The sequence below is a fragment of the Psittacula echo genome, assembly GCF_963264785.1.
Source record: "Psittacula echo genome assembly, chromosome: 1".
Taxonomy (NCBI): Eukaryota; Metazoa; Chordata; class Aves; order Psittaciformes; family Psittacidae; genus Psittacula; species Psittacula echo.
This window is the reverse complement of record NC_137735.1, coordinates 85,246,377-85,273,087: the sequence shown is the minus strand read 5'-3', so window position 1 is coordinate 85,273,087 and position 26,711 is coordinate 85,246,377. Positions and strand designations below refer to the sequence as shown.

At 44.1% G+C, this 26,711-nt stretch overlaps 1 protein-coding gene across 1 annotated transcript in view; it reads left to right on the top strand.

The window, feature by feature from the left end:
* Positions 1 to 25,321, top strand: part of GRIN2B (glutamate ionotropic receptor NMDA type subunit 2B) — a gene marked incomplete at both ends in the record, with an annotated part of 170,140 nt that extends 144,819 nt beyond the window's left edge. The window contains 5 exons of the mRNA XM_080625178.1: positions 400 to 629; positions 15,629 to 15,789; positions 18,037 to 18,224; positions 21,301 to 21,539; positions 23,411 to 25,321. Of these exons, the coding sequence (XP_080481304.1) occupies positions 400 to 629; positions 15,629 to 15,789; positions 18,037 to 18,224; positions 21,301 to 21,539; positions 23,411 to 25,321 (2,729 nt within the window). The remainder of the gene's footprint in view (positions 1 to 399; positions 630 to 15,628; positions 15,790 to 18,036; positions 18,225 to 21,300; positions 21,540 to 23,410) is intronic.
* Positions 25,322 to 26,711: the final 1,390 nt, after the last annotated feature.

The following is a 26,711-nucleotide window of genomic DNA, read 5'->3' as shown; positions in this document are numbered from 1 at the left end:
GAAGTTCAAGGACAAAACTGCTGTTGAATAGCTAGAAACAAGGATAAATTTTTTCTGAGAAAACTATTTCTGGTGACAATACTTGAACTGAAATGGAATTTTTGGGCTTTTAGAGACTCCAATTGAGTACAAAAGAAGTCCTTGTATAATTTTTCAGAGGAAATCTTTGGGACAGAAGCAATATGGAAACCTGAGGACATTTTTAAAAATTCATCTTTCATGGTCACACTTTGCTGAGGTATGGTGTCATGAACATAGGGGTATGCAGCCACGGACATTCATCTCACATGTGGGAATAGATACTGCTCTTAACACTGAAGTCATGCGTATGTGAATAGAAATGCAGACCACTTACTTTGAGATGCTCACTGTGGGATTCATGTTTCTCAATCACTCTAGAGCCAGGAGGTCCCTCTTTCACCATTGGCAAAGCTATCTGGCTGCTGTGGGGGCTGGTATTCAACAACTCTGTGCCAGTGCAGAATCCCAAGGGTACCACTAGCAAGATCATGGTGTCAGTGTGGGCCTTCTTCGCTGTCATCTTTCTGGCCAGCTACACTGCCAACCTGGCTGCCTTCATGATCCAAGAGGAATACGTGGACCAGGTGTCTGGCTTGAGCGACAAAAAGGTAATGGATCCACCCAAACCCCCAAAGCAGTTTTTTCCACAGAAGAGGCTCTCTTATACCCTCTCTCCCCTCTCCTCTTTGGTTTTACTGGGAAAGTGTTCAGTTTTTTCAGAGTGACATCATAGCTTTAGTCCCTAGTTTAAATAGCACAGCTGCTCTTTGTTGGTATTCAGTTGCATTTTGTCATGTTTTAAGCACTTCAGGAATGAAATAGAAGCAGAGCTGAACTGTGCTTACCTGCATGATCCCAAACCACACCTTGATCGTCAGCAAGAAATGAATTAATGGAGCTTTGGAGATGATGTGTGTAATGGCAGTAACCCGTTTTTTCTGGATGAAATAATTTGTCTTTGTAGGAACACTGGCCATTAGCCTAGCAAATATGATCTTTTAGTTTATTCTGGGGATGAGTTCTGCCCATGGGGTAAATCAGCATGGCTTTGATGATTTACTATTACGTGCATTTGAAGTTATACTGTCATTTTTTTTGAGGCCTTTTGAAGCTTAGCACAAGAAATTGTTTCCTCTTCAGAGTGTATTTTGCTGCCTTGCTTACATGCATGGCATTTTGTTCTTGCAGAGCATTTGCTTTTGCTGGGCTTTGCACACTGAGGATTTTGAAAAGATTGCTCATGCATGCAACGTAGCCCTGGCTGGTTCACGGGGGTCTGAAGCTTTGCACACTGCTTTTTTTTTGTTATGTAGTGAGGTTACTCACAAGGAATTGAATGTTGTGAGGCTCGATTGCCCATGCTGAATTTGTTACTCAAACACTGGGGCTGCTCAAGGGGTCATGCCATTGTAGGGCAACCAAGCAGCAATAGGTCGCACAGATTCCTGTCAGGGATAGCAGCAAGAGAACTGCAAATGTCAGTTTGCTGCTGCTGGACTGGTTATAGTTACTGTCTCATGTGTCCCCCATAACAGTCTAGAAATAAACTGTGGCCAGGCCCCCTGTGTATACAGTGTCCTGTGCAGCAGGCTGGAAATTCTGTAGTGGACTAATTTTTAAGAGGTTCCCCCCTAACTCCCCTTTTTGTTGTTTTTGCCTGGAATGAAATATGATACAGGAAATAATGCAATCCATGCAATGCAATACAATACATACAATAATACAATCCATGCACAGGTTCTCCTGTTACACGTTTTAATTTCAACCTTGATTTGTTTCATGCTGTCTCCAGATTTGCACTGTGCTGTGTTGAGGAGAAGGTGGAGGGGGAGATGCTTTTTTGCCAGGTAGAGGTTGTTGCTGAGACTCCTTAGAAGCTGTAGACTCCCTCAGGCTGAAAGACACTGTTCAAAACCAGCCAGCCCTATCAGAGTTAACATTAGTTTGTCATCATTAGTTTTTCAACTGTCTGAGCTAAATGGGATAGCTCATACCTGTGATCTATTGTTTCAGGCTGTGCCTAGGCTCATGGAGAGAATCACGCTTTCATTCTCATGTTTTTCAAGATATTCTTCATACCTGCAGAGATATGTGCATGAAATATCAATTGAAAGCGGTAACTCCTGGAGCTTCACAAAGCTTTTGGATACAAGTTTCTGGGTCTATTTTAGTCAGTTTCACTGTAGGACTACCTGTGTGTATTGTATCGAGGTCATTTTCTTCTACTTTTCTTTGCCAAAGTTCCTGTGTTTGCTTTTGGTATCTTAAAGTATATGTGCTTTGTTTCTTGGGGAAGTGAAAGGTCACAGTACATACTCAGATTGTTGCAGTATGCCTCAAACACAGCTGCTAGTGCAAGTACAGCATCTGGGTAAAATTACAATCTACCAGAGTATCTGGAATCAGATGAAAATTGGCTGGTAAAAATGAAGGCCAATTGCTGCCTCTGGAGAATAAAGACAGGTGGGACTAACTTAATCCAAAAGATGTGAGTGAATGAGCTTGATCTACGGGGCTCATGGATTTCTGCTCTCTGAACTTGCGTAGGGCCCTGCAGGATGTATTGCAACACTTCCAGATGCTGTCGTTTAGGAATAATTCACTCTTCTGAATCTCTTCTTTTCCCTCTTCCAAAGCCCGCATAATACTTGCAACTCACTCACCCCCAGGAAGTGCACTGCTTGGCCAGGATGCAGGCACATGCAGGGGAGATGGAGATGTGCTGTGTTCCATCTACCTTTTCCTGCCTGCTTAAATTAGCCAGTCACTGACCAATGCCAGTGGTCAAGAGGAAAGACTATATCTTCCCGTCTTTTTTAACTCCATTGTGTGATCTCTGCAGCAGAAGTGAAGCAGATAAGCCTCCCACCCTGCTACGTCAGCTAGCAAGGGCAATTGTGTCCAGCACAAGGAGTCAGCAGAAGATATAATTCAAGTTGATAGGCAAAGGGGTAGTTATTTTAAGGGATATTGTTCTACTTGCCTAGACCCAGATCTGCTTGCAAATGCCTTTGTAGCATGACAGTACCTGGGGAAGGTGTCCCACTGGCACTGTACAGCAGCCAAAACGCCAGATGCACTCGCAAAATCCATTAGTGTGCCTGGCTGGGGAATGCTTGTCAAGGTCAGGCTGGCTACATCCTGTGACAGCCACCCTGAGGGTCTCCTTAGACCCTCATACTTGGGCCTTGCCTGGAAAGAGCTGTTCTGAGAGATGCCTACTGCTGCCGACCTGCTGCTTTCCCAGAAAAGCAGGTTGAAACACTCCAGCTGTCTAAGGACTTGGATGATGTCTTGGCTGTGCCCCAGCATTTACTTCTTAATGACATGCAAGACAATGACTAACGTCATTTCCCTGCTGTGCTGTGTGGATGCCTGAGCAGGTCTGTTTGAGCTGGGCTAGAGTGGATACCTCTATGTCAGGGTAATAGGCTGGATTGAGGGTGGTTTTGAAACTCCCTGTACAGAGCTTAGTGACCTCTGCCACTCTCTCTCTGGCCCAGGTGATGCTCACTCTGCTGAGTGCTCAGCTGACCCAAAACTGGTGCCAAAGCTGACCCAGAACCCACCTCATGATGGCTTTAATTCCACCATGTTATCCTTTGCAGATGCTAAATCATTAAACTGTGGCTCTTACTGCCAGTGCAGCTGTGGGCAGTTTGAGGAAGGAGAAACCCAGTCCTTCCCAAGAGCAACACTGGCTGAACTGCTCTCCTTCTGCATGGATGCCAAACCTGCACCAGCCACCTTTGCTGGTCAGCCTTGTGCAGTGAAGTGGCTGGATGTGGTCCTGGCAGGGGCAGAGCTGTGCCAGCCAGGTCAGGTCCCTGGCTGGAGCTCTGCCCTTGGCTGCAGCACCAGCAAACCCTGCCAGAGCATCTTTGCATGCGGTCCTGGGCTGTATCCATCTGGGGTCCACACTGGGGGCTGCTATGACCCCAACCCTCTGTGAAAGCCCTGCTGGTAAGGTGGCCTGTCACAGAATACTTCAGTCAGCTTCTGGGTCTGGATTTCATCTGACTGTAATCAGGAGATATAACGCAATTTCCATTAACGGGAGAGCTTCAGACACATTAGAGAAAGAAGCGCCTATGGTATTTCAGTCTAACAAAGGCAATAAATATAGGAAAGATTATATAAAATGAACTAATGTGTGAAATAATATAATAGCTAGATGTAATTTCCATTCATATACAGTAGTAATAGAATAAAAGCAAATATGGACAGCCAGCAAGGCATTTAAATAGTTTAGAATGCAGTAGGTTAATAATAATAAAAAAATAGTATCCATGCCTATAAATTAGTTGGAAATGCCAAAAAAGCAAAATGGTAATTTTGTAATTGACATAAAAAGGAGAGAAATTGATTTCTGCATGCTTGCAAATTAATACAGATTGCTGAAATTTCTCGTGTTTGACTTATTTGGTTTTTAAGATGTTAATGAAATGTTGAGACAAAGGGCCTGTTTCTATGCAACACAGGTTAGCTATTTTTTTTTCAATAAATATGCTTTTATAAAAAAAAAATATCAGTTTTGGAGTTAAAACTGGCCAATATTTTTATTGAAAAATATTCTGGGTTGTCTCTGTTTCAGATAAACCATGACTGGGGATTGAATAAGAAGGTAGTGGGAAATCCTGATATGTGTCAAAGTAGCTCATTTTAGTATACTTTAAACAAAACACTTTGATATTTCTGACATGTATTTTTGACCTGTCATTTTCTGAAGTCGCTACTCATAAAATTGACCTACATTATAAAAAAAAAAAAAGGAAAATAAATATTTTTTTTTCTGTTACAAGGGGAAAGGACAGAAGGAAATAATTAGAAGACAAACCAACATATTATTCTGAGTTGAATGAAGCAAAGTTGATGCAAAGCAAGAGTCACACCAAAAATCCTGCAAAAAAGAATCTTCTATATTTCTGCAGTAATAGAAGCTTGGCTATGAAACTGAAAAATGAATTGTTTCCCACATTGTACTCTGCAGCACATTAGATCCAAATCATCCAAGGATCCCAGATATGCAGGACACTTAAGCATGTGCTTAACTTTGTGCTCATGAGTGGCGACATGAAAGTCAATGGGCTATTATGCACATGCTTTTCTGAGCTTGCAGCTTTTGTACAACAAATACCTGTTCTGGAGAACTCTAGGAAAAACGCAGAAAGGGTACATCTATCAGCTAGACTCTAAGGGGACCAAAAGTGGGGGTTACTCTTGTACCTTGTAAGGTCTGTAAGAGGAAGGCTGTCTAACCAGATGGCTTGAGGGTAGAACTAATCTTTCACAGGATTGTGCATTTGCTATCAACAGACATCTGTGGTACTTTCACACATTTCTGCACAATACAAAGGAAGTTTTATGTGATGGTGTCCAAAAGCAGAAAATAAGAAGTCCTTTCAACAGCAGTGTGACTTTTATTGTGAGGACACCTTTGTAAAGATATGAGTTAGCTGCACAGAAGTAAGAGCATGCCAATTTTAACTCTGTCTTCTAGTGACAGATCAAAACCTTTTTCAAAATGCGTGGATTCCAGTGTACGCTGCTTGACCAAAAACCATCAAAAGTAATTAAGTCTCAAAACCTTATGTCATGGGGTAGAGTTGAATTTCTTTCTTCAGTGCTTCATTGTGAATACATCTTCCTGTAAATAAGTTGAACTGTGTGCAGTCTTTTGCTTAAATATGACCTTTGTATATAACATTAGTGCTTAATACAACAAACATTGGTTCATAGTGAAGTGCAGAAAATTCAAATAGTCTAAGTCTGATATTTTCTGATAGTCTGAAATTTTATGTCTTAAAATCCGATGGTTTCTCTGCACCTGTTTGTAAATCATCAGTTACCATAGCATGAACTATTTACAAATACTATACAGTGCAGAATATGCTTGTGTAATCACATATGCTAAAGTCTTCATATTAATAAATAGCTATTAAAATAGCTGCAGCATCTCATTATGTTAGTAATAGAACTTTCTAACTGGTGACTTACATTTATTGTGTACTTAAATATGATCTTAGATAACTTTTTACAGTTGTAGATGGCTACATTTATTGTAGATTTAGTCATTCAGCAGTCTTCAGATTGGCATGATGTTATGCTTTCTGAGATCCTTGGAACAAATCACTGTGCCTGTGGGCTAAAGAGTAATTCTGTAATTTTAAGGCTATAAATGTTTAAAGTCAGTGTTTTTTCAAGCATGCTTTTTCTCCTCTGCCCCACTTCAGTACTACTTTCTTTGTCATTTTCCCTCTTTTTTTAAGCTCAGGGCTGCGTAGTGCAGAGCGGTGAGGAGGCTACAATATGCTTTAGCCTTGACTCGATGTCTCAGGATTCTCTTCCATTGATCAGGAGGCATTTAATGGCAGTAAAAACTTGTAATGGGACACTTCAGGATTAGTGTCAGTTAAAATGCAGTTTAGTTGAGAACGTAAGCAGGTAAGATGCAAGGGAAGAGGATACTCAAAGTCAGACTGTAGGCTTAATTCATCCTTTTGGAAAAGGAGAGATGCAACCCTTTGGGCTTTGCGGGTGGCACAGATGGGAGTCACTGGATGAGGGATGCTGGCAAAGGGGCCACGGCACTGTCCTTAGCTTGCAGCTTTTGCATTCTCCCCACCACATGGTCCTGGCCTTTCCCAGACCTTGGCCACCACTGACTCTTCCTTTTCATCTTTCTTTTAACTAGCTCTTGGAGCTAACCCATTGGAGGCTTTGGACAAATTTGGTTGCTTCTGTGCTAATTGTTTGGCAGTCTGGAAAAAGCCATCTTTGGAGAGTTGCATAAGGGGGAAGGAAGTCAGGGAGAGCAAAGGATTGTCCTGCTTCTCTTGTCGGTATAAATAAGCAGAGAGGGAAGCAATGAGTATTTTTATTTATTATTCATATGGTGCCATAAATGTACTTTGCACTCTGCAGTCAAATAAAAGACAATGGCCCTGCCACCAGGATTTGGCAGCCTGAAATGAGCTGGCCTCCTTCATCTGAATGATCAGGACTGAATTGCTGGGGGGGGAGGAGATGGGCAGATGAGATCTTCAGGATTAAAAGAAAGTACAGTAGCCCTCCTCCCCCTTTCATTGCTTATGCTTAGCGACCGTGACATTTGAAGTTATATGTACATATGTATACTTGATAAATATTTGGCTAGTTGTATCTGCCCAGGCATTTTTACTTCAGGAGCCCTGTTTCTCCCAGGCCTTTGGCTCTTCAAGGTAAAACTTCCCCTGGGTCCTGGTAGCCCAGCAGGCTTGCTTGCTTCAGGTGTACCTACTCTAGTGCCCTGGGACTCACAAGGGGTTGCTACAGCTTTCATTCCTCTGCTGTATTCCATTTGCAGCTGAGAGGCAGCTTTCTGCAGAAGGCTAAAGGAAGGTGTCATCTCCCACCTCTGGGATGGTGCTGAGATGCCCCACATACTGTCTTGAGTTCCCATCTTTTTGCTTTGCCTCCATGCCTACAGAAGTGCTTAAGAAATTGCTCTGATACGATGACTAGGTTTTTCTAATTACTTGGATGAAAATGTGGCCCCTGAAGTCTTCAGGAGGTTTGCTGGACCTGTGCAGGGTTTTACTCTACTACCCCATGGTTGGTACCTGCATACAAGGTGCTGAAGCAGGTTGGCTACTATTAGTGCTCGGAACATAGAAGGCTCTGACCTGCCTTTCTTAGTGAAAATGAATGAAAAATGGAATTGCTCCCCCATCAAACTACATCCTCTGAATTTCTCAGTGTGTTCCATAATTTGTTAACCAGCTGTCTTATGTGCAAACAAAACAGATTTCAAACTCCTCTGTACTTAGCTGCCACCTCTCCTCTCAAGGTCTTTTTCATCAGTTAATTTTCTCCCTCTGAATGAACATCTATACTTCTAATGATATAAACATAAATGTACTAAGTGGCATCTTTCTGCCTCACTAATTTCTGTTCTGTGCTTGCCTGGAATTATTCAGTAGGTGCCTTTTGCCCCATTGTGTTTAGCTTCCAAGGAAGCTGTCTTCCAAGGGTGGGATACATAGCATGATTTTATACTGGGATAAAGAGATTATCTCCATTCTTTACATGCAGGCAAGCAAAAGTTAAGTGTACTGTAGGTAAGATCCATAGGGCAACAGATAGGACTCTGCTCATCTACTATCACAGCTACTAATACTAGGGCTGTGCAAGAAGTTTTTGTCCCCAACTAGTGAAGCTCAGTGTTCCCACTACAAATGATGTTCTCTGGTCAAGCTTGAGGAACTCCTAACCCTGTGACTGACTTGAAGCCTATAGCCTGCCAAATGTGTCCTGAGCAAATTTTAAAGCCTTAGTGTTACCTTCTGGATGGAGAAGCTGCACATAGGCTGCATAATGCTCACACACTTGGAAAACCCAGAAGACACCTGGTTTGGTGGTGGTGAGTGGACTCTGTCCACATGTGATGGTCTCAGCCCTGAGGGGCTCCAAAGGCTTGGTGTTTCCATAATTGCCAGAATCAGCAGAAAGGCAATGTGGTCCCAGCATGTGCATGTAGCTCTGGCTGTGGAAGACACGGGACCCCTGAAATGCCATCTGTTTGGGATGATGCTGTGCTGCCAAGGTTTTCAATCTTCGGCTCTCTGCAGAAGCCGCACAGAGCAAGCCTGCACATAGCAATCCACCCTTGTGAAGAGGCTGCACAGTCCCACTGTGTGCATTGCTCTGGCAATAACTGCATGTGATGGCAGCTTCTTCCACCAATTGGATCTCTGCTTTTACCTCAGTTATTTTGCAAGGGCAACTATTTTTGAAGTTGCTATATTTGAACTCCTTTCTTTTGCTTTCACCTCCCCCCCCCTCCACCTTTGCATTGTCACTAGGTTGCTGTGTTCCCTTCCCTGACCCACACGTGTCCCTATTTCACCACCAGACATTCATAGATATTTTATTTCTTGTTCGTGGGTCTGACCCACTCTACATTTTCCTTTTAAAATTACTTCAATCTAATTCTTTGCCAACTTTGCTGCAGTCATCTGCACTAACGATAACTCCTTTCTCAGACTTATCTAAAGGACTTCACGGGTGAAAGCACTATGCAAAGCGAGACCAGAGAATTTGAAACATCACTGAGTACTGAATAATAAGATAAACCACAAATTCAAAGTCTGAGGGAGCACAAGGTATTTTTATGCCCTCCCAAAACTGACTTATATTGGATTTGATGCTGTTCATTTGCCTTTTTATTTTTTCCTCTTTTTTGTGTTTATAAATTGAGTCATGTATTTTTTGACTGGTGAAGACAAGAAACTGGAGTTTTGCCACTGCAGTCTTAGGGCTGATTTCTTCCACTGATCCCAACAATCAGGAAGAGTTGATATGGTGACTGGATTCTGAGCTGAGAAGAGTCCCAGCTGCTGTTGAGGAGGTAGAGGGTGATACTGTGAGGGAATGCAGAATAAAGGAAGTTGGAGCTCGGGTAATAAGTGGATTTGAAAACTTGTAGTTACTTAGAAATTGCTGTGATTTCCACCTTGAGAATAAAAAACTGTTTGCAATATCAAAACTAGGTGACTGCAGAGGGGAGAGGGATGCTTTAGGAATGAAGCTTGAGAAGCATCTGTACAAGAAATTAGTGAGTAACAGGAGAATGAGCAGCACGTTCTCTTTAGCCTGCTCTCTTTACATATTATTGTACCAGTGCTATAACTTTCTACCTATGCTGTTGGGCTGGCACACTTCTAGCTGGGATGCTACTGTTGCAATGTGAAAGTGCCTTGCAGTAACACACCAGTAGAGCAGGTTCCACGCTGGGAATCTGTAGAGCACTTCCTCTACCAGGATAAGTGATGGGCCACAGTTGTGTGGAAGTTGATATAAGAGAGTCACTGAGGAGAGTAATAATGATCATTGACTCTCACTAGTAATACTTTTATTATCTTGCTGTGAGCCTTTTCAGTGTGATGGTCTCTCAGTATCTTGGGGTCCCAATCAGAATGTTCTTAGTACAGTAGACAGCATGTCCAACCAAAGGCAAGTCAAGGCAAAACCTACTGGATACAGCCAAAGGACAGCAGCAAGAATGGTTGCAGGTCTAGATAATGCAGCTAATAAGACTGAGGAAATTGGGTCACTTTGGCTCCAATGCAAGAACATGGAGAAGAAGCAGCTCAATGGTCTTCAGAAGCACTAAATGTTTCTGAAGAAGAAAAAGACACCTTCACCTTTAGAGAAGAAGACACTTTTAATTTCCTTATCCATGGCAAAGATAATGGAAAATATTGTAGTTGGATTGCAGCAGGAAGATTTTAGTTCGGACACTTGGAAGAAATTTCCAATAGTAAAAGCCTGGTGTAGGTCATACAGGGAATAGGTAGGGAGTTTCCAGGACCAGCCATCTTCCCCCCACAGGTTGAATGAAGAGCTGTCAGGAACAATGATGTCTAGGAGAGACCAGCCAGAGCAGGCACCTCAGAGCCAAATCCAGGTTTGTGGTTCTGTGGCACTGTTCATAGTGCAGCTTGGGAACAAAAATGACATATTTTGCAGATATGAAAAGGACAAGTCTCCTGTCTTTGAGATTGATGCATTAGCTGTGAAGAAGTTAATTTCCTGGCTGAAACAGAGGATACAGAAACAAGATGGCTTGGGCAAGGAATGTGGACATGCATAGTTTATCAAGACCAAAGTGTAAGCATAGAGCTACCTCAGACCTGAAAACCGCTGGCCTACTCTTGAATTTTTAACAAGTTCTGGGTGAAGCTCCTGTGCAAACAGCCTGACTGGATTCTCAGGCAGCAAAGAAAGGTCCTAAGTGACATGTAGTGACATGCAGCTGAACCAGAGCAAGAGGAACCAACCAAGGATGATTGGGCAATGCAGAGACGTTGCGCTAAAATTACGCGCTAAAGCATGGACTTTGCTTTTCTAGCCTGATACCACTAAATCTTATGTTGCAGCTCACTAATAAATGCCATCTTTTTTAGAGATATTTGGCTTGTGCCACAACAGATATCTAATGGTTGCACAGCTGCCAAAAAAGCAAGCAGAGTGCTGCTTATAAGTGTTTGCTGGAAAGGTTGTGACTGATGCCCTGACGGGCAAGTTCAAGAGAGTGGTAGGCACTTTGGGCTCTCTGCTGCCCACAGCAACTGTCTCCCTGTACTTGCGGTGGGAGAAGTCCTGAGGGCCAAATGGTCCAGTAGCAGGATTCATCTGTGCAAATGTAGGTGTCTAGAGGCAATTCGGGTGCACCAGAGTATTCAAAATACCCTCCAGTGGCAGGAAAATCTGATGCAGGGGCTGTGAAAGACCTGCTCCCAGGATGAAATTCCCTTGGCATCTCAGCTTGGCATTTAACACTTGGGCAAATGAGCTGAACCCTGAGTATCTAGCATGGGCTCAAGCTCTTTTGTACTTGCAGGTAACAGAGGAGCTGAACTTGTGGGCTGTATTTTGGTGGGTCAGAGCTGTGGAGCTTCCTGTGGTAGAAAATTAAAACTGGAGGTCTGGGCCTTATAAAGTGAAAGGAGCCATTCCAGAGAAGCTATGTAAGAGTAAGGCACAGGACACGTAGACACACACTAAGTTTTGCCAGCTCATTATGTTATCCAGCAGGGGATTATTCTTTTTTCTTTTTTTTGAGCAATGTAAAAGTAGATCAGCTGATTAAAAAGAGCCTTTTTGTTGTGAAAGCTTGCTGAGTTTGGGAAACTGCTTTCAATGCTACTGGCAAATACTCTACAGTGTAAACAGGGCCTACATGAGGCAGATAAATAAGTGCAGATGTGCTTTTCTGTAGGAACCATTTGGTGATAGACAATATATTGAAAAAAATTCTCATCAAATTAATTGTGGCCAATTAGACATAACCCCTTCCCCTCATTCCTGAATCCCCTCCAATCACGGCTGCCTAAATGGGAAGCGCTCCTATCACCTGTTTCATTATGCAGATTGATATTTGAACATCTGAGAACAATGCTGCTTTCTGCTCGGCATGGCTCCAAATTGCTAATGAAACAGCTCTGCCAGACAAGTCACTTAAACTCGCTCTCACTGCTGCTGTCGACAGCTCTCATGGCGAGTTGCAGGGGGAGCAGGAAAGGGGCTCTCCACTCTGAATGTGCTAATAGCCCCCAGCCTGTGTGTTTATCACTCTTCAGAGCAGGAGGATTTCTGCTCTCTGACTCTGCTTCTTGATTTCAATTTGTTAAGTAAGGGGTTGAAGAGGTGGACAGCTGCTGAACACAGGCCTCTTATCCCAGAGCTATCCTAGCCCTTCAGGCACATTTAGTGTCTGCTTCCCACCCTGATTTCTAGCACCAACTTCTGTCCCACATTTGATGTGAAGTCAGCTATCAAAGGGATTTCTTTCATGGGCAAGAGCGTGTCACATTACCTTGGCTAAAAGGGGAGCATCTCATGACCAATGCCCCGTGGTGAGCAAGTTGCAGGCTGCAGGTGGGGTACACCCACATCCAGGGGTCTTTGGCTGCAGGGCTGCAGCTGAGCCCTGCAGATTCCCTCTCAGGAATTCACCCCTAGAGGCAGGTAGAGCTGGGCAGTAGGACCAGGCTCCTGCTGGAGGGAAGTGTGATGGGCGGCTTCTGCAAGTGTGGTCCCTGTACAGCATTGTTTGCTGCTCCCTGCGACTCTCTGCAGCTGGTTTTGCTCAGCAACTAGTACAGTTGCTTATCTTCCCCTCCCCTGTTATCTCAAAGTTTTTTCCCCAGAGCTTCACAGGTCTTCTCTTTGCAAATGCCTGAGGTAGAACAGTTGTGACTTAGGGCTCTTGCAGGGGAAACATTTGTATGAAATGATGGGACAGTTCTCTCATTAATCTAAATTCTGACCCTTTCTGTCAATGTCTATGGTTAATTCCTTCGTCAATATTTACTAAAGCATCGAGATTACCTCTGCACAGGCCACCCCCATGTAATGACCCCTGCACTGTGCTGCAGCTCCTGTCTCATGTCTCACAGATTCCTTCTAGACCAGCCGGCCAAAGTGCCCTGCTTCCCTGGGACTGACACTTCTGATCCAGGCCCACTCTTCCAGCCCCAGGGAGAAGCCAAACAAGTGATTTTCCTTACTGAACTTTTTGACAACAGGGTCAATTAACTTTCTTCCTCATGGATCTTCTCGTTCCTCCACACATGTTCCTTCACCATGCTGCCAGAAGAGGACACACTCCTCCCCATATATTTTCTGGGAAGGCTTGTGTCTTCTTCCTCCTTCAGTATAAGTTGTGTGGGGCAGAAGTGAGCTCAGAAAGATGCAGCAGTTCTTGGCTCTGGCGAGCTCTTAGGAGATACCTTCATCCCTGGACTGGGCTGTGCCCACCTACTTCCAAGCAACAGATGTAGGGATTTTTCATCTGCTATCTCCTGCCAGAAAGCTTCATGCATGAACCACTGTTACTCCTCAGATGTTCAAAAGCCGCCAGCCTGGCTTCCCTCTCTAGAAACATGCTTTTCTAGTTGCTGAAAACAGTCATCTCATTCAAGAAAACTGTTTTAATTTATTTATTGATTTCCCGGGAAGTTAAATATTAAATACGGAGCTTTTCATCTCTGGCCACTGAGATGGGCCCTTGAACACAGGGAGGACAAAGGATAGTTCAAAGGTGGGATCATTTCCCTCATCACAGCCCTGCCTGACTCTATAATCCTTACTCCAGTTCTTAAACATAGTCATGGAAGCAGGCAAAACTAGAGATCCTGTCACTGGGAATGGAGCCTGGAGGTATAGAATGGACATCGGATAGGGTCTCTTTGTTCTCTTAACACTGTTTGGGCCCAGAGCTGCTGCCACTCCAAAGGGCATGCTGAAGCTGAGATCACACCAGTGTTGGTTGGGCTTGTCTGCTGCTTGCCCTGCTGACTTCACTTTGTTGGAGGGCTTTGTGGGGATGGGGGTTTCAGGCCCTGGGAAAGCAAGTTGCCCACTTTACAAACTCCTGTTGTAGCATGCTGCAGTGATTTTTCTCCCATCAGAGTTTGCTTTCTTTACAGATTTTAATAGCTATGGGTTTGTCTTCATCACTAGCAGGTGTGACAAGGTTCTAAAAGCCACCTTACTGCCTGTTTTGTGCTATGTGAAACCTTTTTTTTTTTTCCTAGTGAGGTGCCAACCTGTGTTTCAAAAACCTCCCTGATATTTAATTTTGGCTTAAAGCAGTAGGACATGTCTTCTCTCTCACACACTTCTGTGTGCACGTACAAGCCAGCTCATCTCACCATCCGAACTGGAGAGTGATCCCTTGCACAGCCAGATGAGTTGACTGGTACACAGAAAGTGATGTGAATGATGTGTTCACCTACCACCTCTGCATCACTGATACAGCTCGTGTTTGACGTTATTGTTGAGATGCTATGAATGAGCTTTAGCAGCTTTGGCCTCCTCAGCTGTGTCGACCAGGTTCACAATTGTCTTTGAGCAGAACTCAAGAATAAGGCTCATCTGCACGTGGTTTTTTTTAAGCTGTAGCTGTAGACAGCAGCCACATTTCCACTATCGAAGGTAGCAGTTCGTGACTGCATATATTCATGTACCAGGTGAACTGTTGCTGTTAAATGGTCTGATCTTCAGTACGTTCTTAGCATTCTTCTCGAGATCATCCAAATATGCAGTCACAGTTGAGAGTCAAGAATTAGCACCAGGCAAGCTATTGCTTGATATATCAGGGGTGCTGATGGAGGGCTTCCCTCCATTTAACCTACTTTTGCAACTTTATCTGTACTGCTTATTCAGTTCCTAGCTTACAATTCTGTGCTTCTTCCCGTCTGCTGGTTCTAGGAGTTTTAAGCAGTCTTGATAATTGACAGTCTAAATTTTACTGCTCATAAAATCCCAGAGAGCATTGATTATGACTTGAGTTAAGCAAGTGGCATATAAAACCTCACAGCCTTGCAGATGTAAGGGAATGTTATGATGGATGTATTTCTTGGGAGCAGCAAAAGGTTTGGAGTATTCTGCCAGCCAGTTCTGAGCATTGAATGTTAACTAGTGACTTGCAGCCACTAAAAGCATTTCATTTGGGACATTTGCTCAAAAGTCTGAAAGCTGATCATTCATTTGGTGAAGTGGGTGTGAGGTGTTCTGAGAGGCATTTCTCCTCATTAATTGCTTTTCCACTTCAGTTTTGAATGCTCCGTCCCTGGCGGTGTTCAAGGCCAGGTTGGATGAAGCCTTGGGTGGCATGCTTTAGTGTGAGGTGTCCCTGCCCATGGCAGGGGGGTTGGAACTAGATGATCTTAAGGTCCTTTCCAACCCTAACTATTCTATGATTCTAAGAAGTGCAAAGGCATCCACAGAGCTGAAAAATATACTTTTTAGAAACTAAATGACACTGTGGATAAAATACACACGGATTTTTTCTGAAATCTTTCCTTGATTGCGTTCCAAAGCCACTGTTACTTTTTCACTTTCCTTTTTCCTTTTATCTAACCTTTTAATCTTTGATTACTGGCTATTTTATGCACTTACTCCAGAGTGGACAAAGATACCGGATTGCTCAGATTCACTTCTTGGTTCTTAGGCACTAACAGGAGATGTCTGTGTTTGAAAACAGTAAAATATAGAGGAGATTCAGATGATTGCTTTTTGCTGACAGATTGTGAGAAATGTTCTTTTTCTCTCTCTCCAGTTCCAGAAACCCAATGACTTCTCACCCCCTTTCCGCTTCGGGACAGTTCCCAATGGCAGCACAGAAAGGAACATTCGCAACAACTACCCTGAAATGCACAGCTACATGGTGAAGTTCAATCAGAGGGGGGTGGACGATGCACTGTTCTCGCTGAAGACTGGGTGAGGGTTCCTTCTTCCATGCTTAATCACCAAAGAAATCTGAGTTCTTTGCATGCTTGTCTGGAATTATTTTTTTGTGGGATTTGGAAAATGAGCATCCATTGTCATTCCATTGCAATACTCAAGGCCAGGTTGGACAAAGTCTTGAGCGACATGGTCTAGTGTGAGGCATCCATGCCCATGGCAGGGGGGTTGGAACTAGATGATCTTAAGGTCCTTTCCAACCCTAACTATTCTATGATTTTATGGTTAAAAGTATAGCAAGACTAAACACAGCACAGGAGAATAATTCCGTGGTTCTTTTACTCAGGTTTTTCTACTGAGATCTGTAGAAGAGTTTCTGGCTCTAATGTGTTTATAAGACTGTTAAAAAAAAACCCAACAAAACAAAACAAACCAAACAAAAAAAAAAGTCTTCTGTATCCTTGTGCATTTTAGTCTTGTGTATATTAGTCCCAAAGACTTTGCTTCATCAAGATGTTTCATGTTGATGTGTCCTTCTGTGTACCCAGGAAAAGCTCACAGACCTCTGTGGACAAAGTTATTTTCAGTGCATCTATATTGTCATCTGGAAATTCTTTTGTTTTCCCTCCTTCTGTGTATAAAAGATGATGTTAATCAGGAACTTGAAACAATCCTTGTCAGACTAATCCCACCCCAGTGTATCACTAGCTAATACAGTATAATAGAAGGTGTACTTGAAAGCAAATAGTTTGGAAGTAGCCTTTCTCACTGGAATATTTTAGCATCAAGGGCTGAACAGAGTGTTGTTTGAATAACAAGGAAGTATATAAAATGAGAGCATTTCCTTGGGTAATTTGGGAAACGTGGGAAAAATCATTGCAAACAGTATGTTTGAGCAGCTCATCCTATTTTAATAACAGTGAATGTGTGAGGGAGCTAACTTAAATGCCATTTTGCAAGCCTTTGTCATTTATAATCAAGACCTCCTCCCAAAGCTGACAATTTTGGTTGTCAGAGCCCAGCCCCAGTGAAAAAAAGAACCCCAATGTTTATGCTTACACTTGTGTTGCACTCTTATGAGAAAGTTCATTCCAAAGCACGAATGAAGATGTTCAGCCAATTTAATTACTAGATTGAATGACTATTCCTAAACCTGTTTGCCAGGTTCAGAGGCTCAAAGCCCATTATAAATGATTGTACCATTGTTGGATGTCATCCTGGGAAGGTACACTTGCCAGGAAAGTCATCATCCAGGAAATAAATATGCTCTGTCCTGCAAATATATGGATGAAATAGAGCTTATCTCTTGCAGTAGATGGCATCCTGGCTTCATATCCACACTTGGACAGACTTCCCCAGAGATATACACAGAGATAATCACCATACTGGAAATATATGTACAGGAGTTGGATTGAAAAGATAGCATGGGTGTGAGAATGTGCAAGGTGGAAGATCTTTGGTCTGTTATTGAAAACTGCTTCATTTCAAATCTAGTGGGAGGATTTACTCATCTCCTGTCTTCAGTTATGTGGAAGATGCAGCCCCCCTGAGACCGCTTCCCACACCCTAATCAATTTATTGCAATGAGAGGAAGGCTCTCATCAGTCTGTTGTGCTGTCTACCCAGCCCAGCCCATAATGGGGATTTCTCTGTCTTCAAACTGAGTTTTTCTTCAGGTTTTCAGCTAAGCACTCTTTGCCAAAGAGTTACTTAGCCTGGTAAATCATAAAGCTGCTATGGTGGCCCCTTGACATAGGTAAAGATTCATTAGTGCTTTTCACAGTAACCAAGGAGTGATGTCATGACTATATTTGATTTGAAAAAAATATGTTTTGCTCAGCTAAGTCATGCCAGCAGTCTGAATCTGAGATAATATTTTCCTTACTCCACCCCTTACTTCGCTTTTCTGAAACGTTTGAGGTTCCTTTAAGATGAAAGACAGCACAGAAATATAAGCTATTCTTAGGACTATAGATATCCTTGACTTCCTCTTCATTCATCTTCATCATGCAGTATGTTTGTATTCCACATTTTCTTTCCAATCAAAAATGGTGATTATCAATGAGTCAGAAAGAAATAGACAGTCCTCATTTATAATCTAGCTTCATCTGTAAACAAGTTCTAGGCTCAGATTTTAGTTAACTGATGAAGGTGAAGACGCAAGTTATTGTAGTCTATTTGAAAGAAGTTAATTTCTGCCTTAGTTACCTGAGAACACCTTTGAACTCAGACAGATTCTATCATTTTTGTACCACACCTCTCTTGTTTCTTACACATGTGCAGGAAGTTGGATGCTTTCATTTATGATGCAGCAGTGCTAAACTACATGGCTGGCAGAGATGAAGGCTGCAAGCTGGTGACGATTGGGAGTGGGAAAGTGTTTGCCTCCACTGGCTATGGCATTGCCATCCAAAAGGACTCAGGCTGGAAGCGCCAGGTTGATCTTGCCATTTTACAGCTTTTTGGAGATGGTAAGTGACAAGAAAAACAGGAGTTTGAGTTTTCCTAAGAAATACCAAGTTTTGTATGTAAGAAATAGATGTTCCTAGCTCTGTTGCTTCAGATTCGAGTTGAGAACAGGAAATTACTAACAAGGGTTTGTTAAGAGGCATTGCACCAAAATGTGAGATGTCACTTGTTTTATGTTGTTGATGCAGGATGGCAGTATCATCAAAAGCAATGTCAAAAGCAGTAAAGGTTTCATAGAACCAGCTCAGATGTGTGTTTGAAAAATATCTTGTGTGGAGAATATCTTGCAAAAACAAGATTCCTCTTGTGAACTTTTCACTAGCTTTGAGGTTTTGCCATGACTAAATCCACTAATTATACTGGACTTTCTGTGGTTATCCCACGCTTTATAGTTCTAGACAAGATCAAGACATATATTTACAAAATTTTAAAGAATGTTTCTGGATGGGAGAGTTAACTCAGATCTTCTCTGGCATTCTCTATGCCTGGCAAAATCTTGGAGCAGATTCTTCTGGAAGGCATGCTAAGGCACATGAAAAACAACAAGGTGCTTGGTGACAGCCAGCATGGCTTCATTAAGGGGAAATCCTGCCTGACCAATTTGGTAGCCTTCTACGATGGGGCTACAGAACCGATGGACAGGGGTAGAGCAGATGACGTCATCTACCTGGACTTGTGCAAAGCATTCAACACCGTCCCACACGACATCCTTGTCTCTAAATAGGAGAGACATCAATTTGATAGATGGACCACTCAGTAGATAAAGAACTGGCTGGCTGGCCTCATGCAAAGAGTTGTGGTCAATGACTCAATGTCCAGCTGGAGACCAGTAACGAGTGGTGTCCCTCACGCTTCAGTCTTGGGACCGGTCTTATTCAACATCTTTGTCGGTGACATGGACAGTGGGATTCAATGCACCCTCAGCAAGTTTGCTGATGACACCAGGCTGTGTGGTTTGGTTGATACGCTGGAGGGAAGGAATGCCATCCAGAGGGACCTTGGTACGCTTGTGCAGTGGGCTGATGCCAACCTTATGAAGTTTAACCATGCCAAGTGCAAGGTCCTACACCTGGGTCGGAGCAATCCCAGGCACAGCTACAGGTTGGGCAGAGAAGAAATTCAGAGCAGCCCTGCAGAGAAGGACTTGGGGGTGTACGTCTATGAGAAACTTAAGATGAGCCAGCAGTGTGCGCTCGCAGCCCAGAAAGCCAACCGTATCCTGGGCTGCATCAAAAGGAGCATGACCAGCAGGCTGAAGGAGGTGATCCTGCCCCTCTACTGTGCTCTTGTGAGACCTCACTTGGAGTATTGTGTACAGTTCTGGTTTCCTCAGCATAAGAAGGACATGGAACTGTCGGAAGAAGTCCAGAGGAGGGCCACGAGGATTATCACAGGGCTGGAGCACCTCCCATATAAAGACAGGCTGAGAAAGTTGGGGCTGTTCAGCCTGGAGAAGAGAAGCTGTGTGGAGACAGCATAGCAGCCTTCCAGTATCTGAAGGGGGCCTATAAGGATGCTGGGGATGGACTATTCATCAGGGACTGTAGTGACAGGACAAGGGGTAACGGGTTAAAACTTAAGCAGAGGAAGTTTAGTTTGGATTTAAGAAGGAAGTTCTTTACTGTAAGGGTGGTGAGGCACTGGAATGGGTTGCCCAAGGAAGTTGTGAATGCTCCATCCTTGGCAGTGTTCAAGGCCAGGCTGAACGGAGCCTTGGGTGACATGGTTTAGTGTGAGGTGTCCCTGCCCATGGCAGGGGGTTTGGAACTAGATGATCTTAAGGTCCTTTCCAACTCTGACTATTCTATGATTCTATGTTTTTCCAATACCTAAAAAACTAAGGGAGGAGTTGAGACTCAGAAGCATATTTTGGAGTGAATTTTTACTCAGAACATCATAGTTTTGAGGGATAAGGATTTCCTTCTTAGAAAATATTTTCCTGGCTTTTTCTTTCCATTCCATATTAAGTCTTGTTGTGTCCCCTTTTAAACAAATAAATTTCACAGGTTATTTTATTTATAAGTTGTTTTTCTGGTCTTTGTTTTTTCTTCCTGAAATCTCAAAATAACATATGGTATAATAAATATGAAAATAACATAGCTCTGAAAATTTGCCACCTAACAGATAGGGTGTTCTGTCTCTTAAACAGCCTAATATGTATTATTTCAGAAAAAGACGTAAGTTCTCCTTAAAGCTTTAAAGCCTGTGCTATGGCAGCACACAAATATACATATTTTTTCCCTCTGTCACTGGTCTAGAGGTTGAAAATGTGAAAAACTAACTTTCCTAACAGCATGAAAGGAATTGCCAACCTGCAAAATTAGTTTGTTTCTGAATGTCTCAATATGTGTGTAGTGAGAGTTTCTCTCTCTTTCTCTCCACTCATGAAAATACCATAATAGCAGTAAGTGGGGTATGAAATTAGACTACAGAACATTTGTTCCTAGCTGATACAAATTGGTAATATTTTTGATTGGTCAAAGAGTTTGAAATTGTTGGATTTCAACAAAATTGAAGGGAAGAAAAACAGGTAAAAATGCACAAATATTTTGGGAACATTGCACCTAGTTTGAATGAGCTACAGATACGATGGAAACATTCAAAATCAGACATTCTGATTAAAAAAAAGAACATATTCAATTTTGAGCTGAAAACGTACATGATTTCCTGTAGAAGTGACTTGGTTGTGTTTACCTGTGTCAGTCACTGATTTTTTCTCTCATTGACCTAACATGAAAGTGGAAGTTTGTGAGGCCATGTCTTCAGTCATCTGGTGGACAACTTTTTCAGGATCTTACTGTAGACATTTGACAAGTGTGATATTTGTGTCCTGTGGTACAGCTTTTTGTGGTTAATATCTGACTGTGGAAAAATGCTGTTGCCTTCCCTGTGTCAAATTGCACCTACCTGTAACAAAAGGGCAGTCACATTTTCATGGATGTAATACGTGTGGCAAAAGAACATGACCACTGGAAATTACCTTATATCAGCTTCTTGCTTTCAGTCTTCTCCAGCTTGAGGTCTTTAACCATCGCAGGGCTATCTAACCTGTTTCTTTCCTTCTCTTTGTCTTTCTAGGGGAGATGGAGGAGCTGGAAGCGCTGTGGCTCACTGGCATTTGTCACAACGAGAAGAACGAGGTTATGAGCAGCCAGCTGGATATAGATAACATGGCAGGTGTCTTCTACATGCTGGGAGCAGCCATGGCTCTCAGTCTCATCACCTTCATCTGTGAACATCTCTTCTACTGGCAATTCCGTCACTGCTTCATGGGTGTCTGCTCTGGCAAGCCCGGTGTGGTCTTCTCCATCAGCAGGGTGAGTGTCATTAGCTAGCAGGGAGGAACAGAGGCTTTATTCAGACAGTTCTTGGTACTGGAGATGGGGAAATCCACAACTGTCTAAAACACAGGTGGCATGGAGTGGTGGTCTGCAGGATAAAGACCACCCTTAGCTAAAGTTAAGGTATTTTTTCACCTTTAATGTTGCAAAAGCATCTAATGTTTTTCTGTGACAACTCTGGTCTCTGATGGATTATGGTCATGGAAATGGAAATTTCACATGGAAATGAAAATGCAGTATAAGGAGAAGTTAACTGTAACTGTCTGATCCTCCAATGTGAGTTGTGAGAGGACAAATTTGGACAGTAAGTAGGTAATGGTGGATAATATGGTTAGAAATTCAGGAGTTTTTCGTTGTCCTCTATATTACAGCTTTTCAGCTGACCTTATGGTAACTAGAAGTGTGCTGCCTTTGACAGTCAGAAGTCCCTAACCAAAAGCCATGCCCTAAACCATGTGGAGAGGATGACCACATAAACTTAGCAATCGCTTTATACAAATCAGCCTTAGGGTGTAATATTTGCATTTAAAGCAGATTCTAGTAATTTCTGAGTCATCTTTCTGCTATCAGTGTAGCTAGCAGTGTGTAATTTGGAGCTTTTTTTTTTCTTCTTTCAAGCCACTGGTCCCTTCTCCTGATCCTTTCTGAAGTGAGGTCAAATCTCAGCATTTTTGACCTCAGTGACCGGTGTAACACAATTAACTTTGATTGTGCAAGGAGTATATAATTGCTACATAACATATTGTTGAAGAGAAATGGCAAAGCTTTCAAATGCAGAAGCTTTCAAATGCAGGGTGCACAGCATCCTTCCTGTAGTGTTAGTTTCTAGCCTGGTTTAGTCTAAAGATAAGATGGGGATTGTGTTTGGTGACCCTTAGCTAACTACAGATTCTTTCATTCTGGGGTCATCAGTTAGACCCAGACGAGGCTGGTGAAAAGTCTTGAAAAGTGTTAATCATCTGCTGGCTGCTCAGAAACCATGGTAACATGATGTGATGGTGTCCATTTCACAACTGACTTTAATCAGAAGGCACCATTTGGCAGACCAGGGAATAAATGAGCCCCTTTCCTTCTGCTCCTAGGGATAGCCCTTGTAAACCATCTGTGTCATGGATGAAATGAGGTAGTGGTGAATGCGGAGGAATCAGGCATTTCTGCTGACTGATTTGAAGTTGAATAGAGTACTTTTGCTTTCAGCGATGTCAATTTGGAGCCAGTTATCAGTGTTAAATTTAACAGAATGCAATTAAAAATTCTATCGTACCTCACTCATCCAGATGCAAAAGACCTAAATACCTATTTGACAGAACTGCTCTTTCTCTGTTTCCTTTGCTCATCTGTACTGGTGATTAATGTAGCTAAGTTTATGACAAATGAAGCTGTTCCCTTTTAAAGATAGCTTCTGTCTCATTGATTCACTGATGTCCAGATGAATTTCAAGGGCCAAACTAGACTCTTTCTCTCATTCACACAGAATAATTTGTCTTGATGTCTGTGTTCCTAAGGTATTATTGACCCCATTTGCAATTCCGTGTTACATCTGCTGGATTTGAGTAACTCTTACAGATGCAAGCAGGTATTCCTGCGTCCTACAGATGTGACATGAGGCAAAGCAAAGAAAGAGGAATGGAGGGGAAGGAAAAATGTGAGGGGCAAGAAAGACGGGCAGAACAGAAAAGTTAGTAGAGCAGATCTGATTTGATTGGATTGTGCTTCAAGATAGAAGGCTAACAGGCTTTGCTGTATTACAGGAGTAAGCTGTTGCTGCGCAGGGTGCTTCCCAGTCCAAGTTCCCTTTTGTGTAGTCTTTGCAGGACCACTCATCTTTCTGCTTTCTCACATTTCAGGGTATTTACAGCTGCATCCATGGTGTGGCCATTGAGGAACGCCAGTCAGCAATGAACTCCCCCACAGCGACTATGAACAACACCCATTCCAACATCCTCCGCCTGCTTCGGACAGCCAAGAATATGGCCAACCTGTCAGGGGTCAATGGCTCACCGCAGAGTGCCCTGGACTTTATCCGCCGTGAGTCGTCGGTCTATGATATCTCTGAGCACCGCCGCAGCTTCACGCATTCGGACTGTAAGTCCTACAACAACCCCCCCTGTGAGGAGAACCTCTTTAGTGACTATATTAGTGAGGTGGAAAGGACCTTTGGGAACCTCCAGCTGAAGGACAGCAATGTGTATCAGGACCACTACCACCATCACCACCGCCCCCACAGCATTGGCAGCACCAGCTCCATCGATGGGCTTTATGACTGTGACAACCCACCCTTCAATGCCCAGTCACGGTCCATTGGGAAGAAGCCCTTGGACCTGGGGTTACCCCCTGCCAAGCACAGCCAGCTGGGTGACCTTTACGGCAAGTTCTCCTTCAAGAGCGACCGCTACGGGGGCAGCGGGGCCCATGACGACTTGATCCGCTCAGATGTCTCTGACATTTCCACTCACACGGTCACCTATGGCAACATCGAGGGCAACGCAGCCAAGCGGCGGAAGCAGCAGTACAAGGACAGCCTGAAGAAGCGCCCAGCCTCTGCCAAGTCCCGTCGGGAGTTTGATGAGATAGAGCTGGCCTACCGCCGGCGCCCACCCCGCTCTCCCGACCACAAGCGCTACTTCAGGGACAAGGAAGGGCTACGAGACTTCTACCTGGACCAGTTTCGAGCCAAAGAGAACTCGCCACACTGGGAACACGTGGACCTAACGGATATCTACAAAGAGCGGGGAGATGAGTTTAAGCGTGACACAGGAGGAGGAGGGGGTGGGTCTTGCACCAACAGGGCCCACCACAAGCATGGCTCAGGCGAGTTTGGAGGAAGCAACGAGCACAAACATGGAGGAGTTGTGAGTGGGGTCCCAGCACCATGGGAGAAGAATCTGACCAACCTAGAGTGGGAGGATCGGTCTGGGGCTAATTTCTGCCGCAGTTGCCCTTCTAAGGTGCACAACTACACTCCATCGGTGGTGGGGCAGAACTCCACCCGCCAGGCTTGCATCCGCTGCGAGGCCTGCAAGAAAGCAGGCAACCTATATGACATCAGTGAGGACAACTCGCTGCAAGAGCTGGACCAGCCACCTGCCCCTGTGCCCGTGGCCACCAGTGCCACCTCCTCCTCCAAATATCCTCAGAGCCCTTCCAATTCTGCCTCCAAGGTGCAGAAGAAGAACCGCAACAAGCTCCGTCGGCAGCACTCCTATGACACCTTTGTGGACCTGCAGAAGGATGACTCAGCCCTGGCCCCCCGCAGCGTCAGCCTCAAGGACAAGGGCCGCTTTTTGGAGGGGAGCCCGTACGCCCACATGTTTGAGATGCCAGCCAGTGAGACCACCTTTGCCAACAACAAGTCCTCAGTGCCCGCCACCAGCTACCACCACCACAACAACCCCGGCAGCAGTGGGGGCTACATGCTCAGCAAGTCGCTCTACCCCGACCGGGTCACTCAAAACCCTTTCATCCCCACTTTTGGGGATGACCAATGCTTGCTCCACGGCAGCAAATCTTATTTCTTCAGGCAGCCTGTGGTGGCAGGAGGGCCCAAAGCCAGGCCAGACTTCCGAGCCATTGTCACCACCAACAAGCCGGTGGTCTCAGCCCTTCATGGGGCTGTGCCAGCCCGTTTCCAGAAGGACATCTGTATAGGGAACCAGTCCAACCCCTGTGTGCCTAACAACAAAAACCCCAGGGCTTTCAATGGCTCCAGCAACGGGCATGTTTATGAGAAACTCTCCAGTATTGAGTCTGACGTTTGAGTGAGGGGAAGAGCACGGGGAGGGACTGGGGGTGTATGTGGAGCATGGGAGGGTGGGGTGGGATCAATCCCATCAGCTACTCTTCTAGGTCATTCGTAGTTTGTGGGATACTGGAGTTCTGAGTAGTGCAGCACTGGTGACAAGTGCCACCTCTTTGGTTTCCCCACTTCCTCCTCCTACTTCCCACCCCTTCCCTTTTATCTCTTTTTCCATGTTCTCACTCCTTCCATTCTCCTCCATTCCTGGCCATTGCACTTTACAGTGATGTTGGAGTTGGATATCCTTGCTCATGATTTCAGGAAGTGGAGAAAAAGGCAGGGAAGGGGTGGGCTGAAGGGGAGCAGCAGTGACTCTAGTGTATCAGTTTTGCTGGCTCCCGGCAGAGAAAGGCACGTACATACACGCCTGTGTGTGTGGCAGGAGGAGACAGCAGAAACAGTGTAAAGGACATGCAGGAAAATATGCTTGCTCAGGCAACTCTTCCTTAGACTGCTTAGAAGAGAGTAGTGTTTGAAGACATGAAGAAAGTGAAGGGGGAATAACATGACTAACTTGATGATGCACTTATATGTTAGCTATACTGAGGTTCTCATTACATTATTTTGTGAAGACTATGGGGGTTTAGGGCTGAAATATATATATATTTGCGTATATGCTGAGAAATTTTACGGTAAAAATTTGAATTGTCTGCTGGGGGGTGTGGGGGAGGGAGAGAAGGTTTGTCTGCAGGTCTGGCTAGTGGTTCCATTATGGCAATTAGAGCCATTGAATCTCTGGCAGAGCAGTGGGGGAGATGGAAAGGAAGTGGGGTCTGAGTTTGGGAAAGTAACCCTGGAGTCAGGAAGGCTGCTGGGATCTCTGACAGAGGATGCTGGTTTGCACTGAAATGAGAGGAGGTTGAGGGAAGGGACACAGGGTTGGTTCATTAGCTGTGAGTTGCTCACTAGTTGTGACGTACTTCAAGTGTGGGAGCAGTGTATAGTGTGGGTTAGCCTATACGTGAGTATATACGATAACTTTATACTTGAAATGTCTGTGGAGAAAGCAAAATAAATTCACAATGCTATAAGGTGTCTGGATAACAAACACAGTGGAACAGAGTGTAAGAGTAGGGAAAGGTGGGGAGTTTTGTCACTGTCACTTCAGGGGACACCAAGCTTGTTTTGGCATGTCCTTTCAGCAAGGAGGGCAGGGAAAAAGGGTTTTCATTCTTCTGCCCTCCCTACCCTTGGCCAGCAGGTCTGAACAAAAAGACTAGGGTGACCTCTGCCAATGCTCACATGGTGCTGGAGAGGAAGAAAAATGCCATGAAACAGTGTGTGTGATGGTGGTGGTGCTGGTGGACTGTTTCAATGCCTCCTTGCACATGTGGAAATGGGAGGAGGGTGTG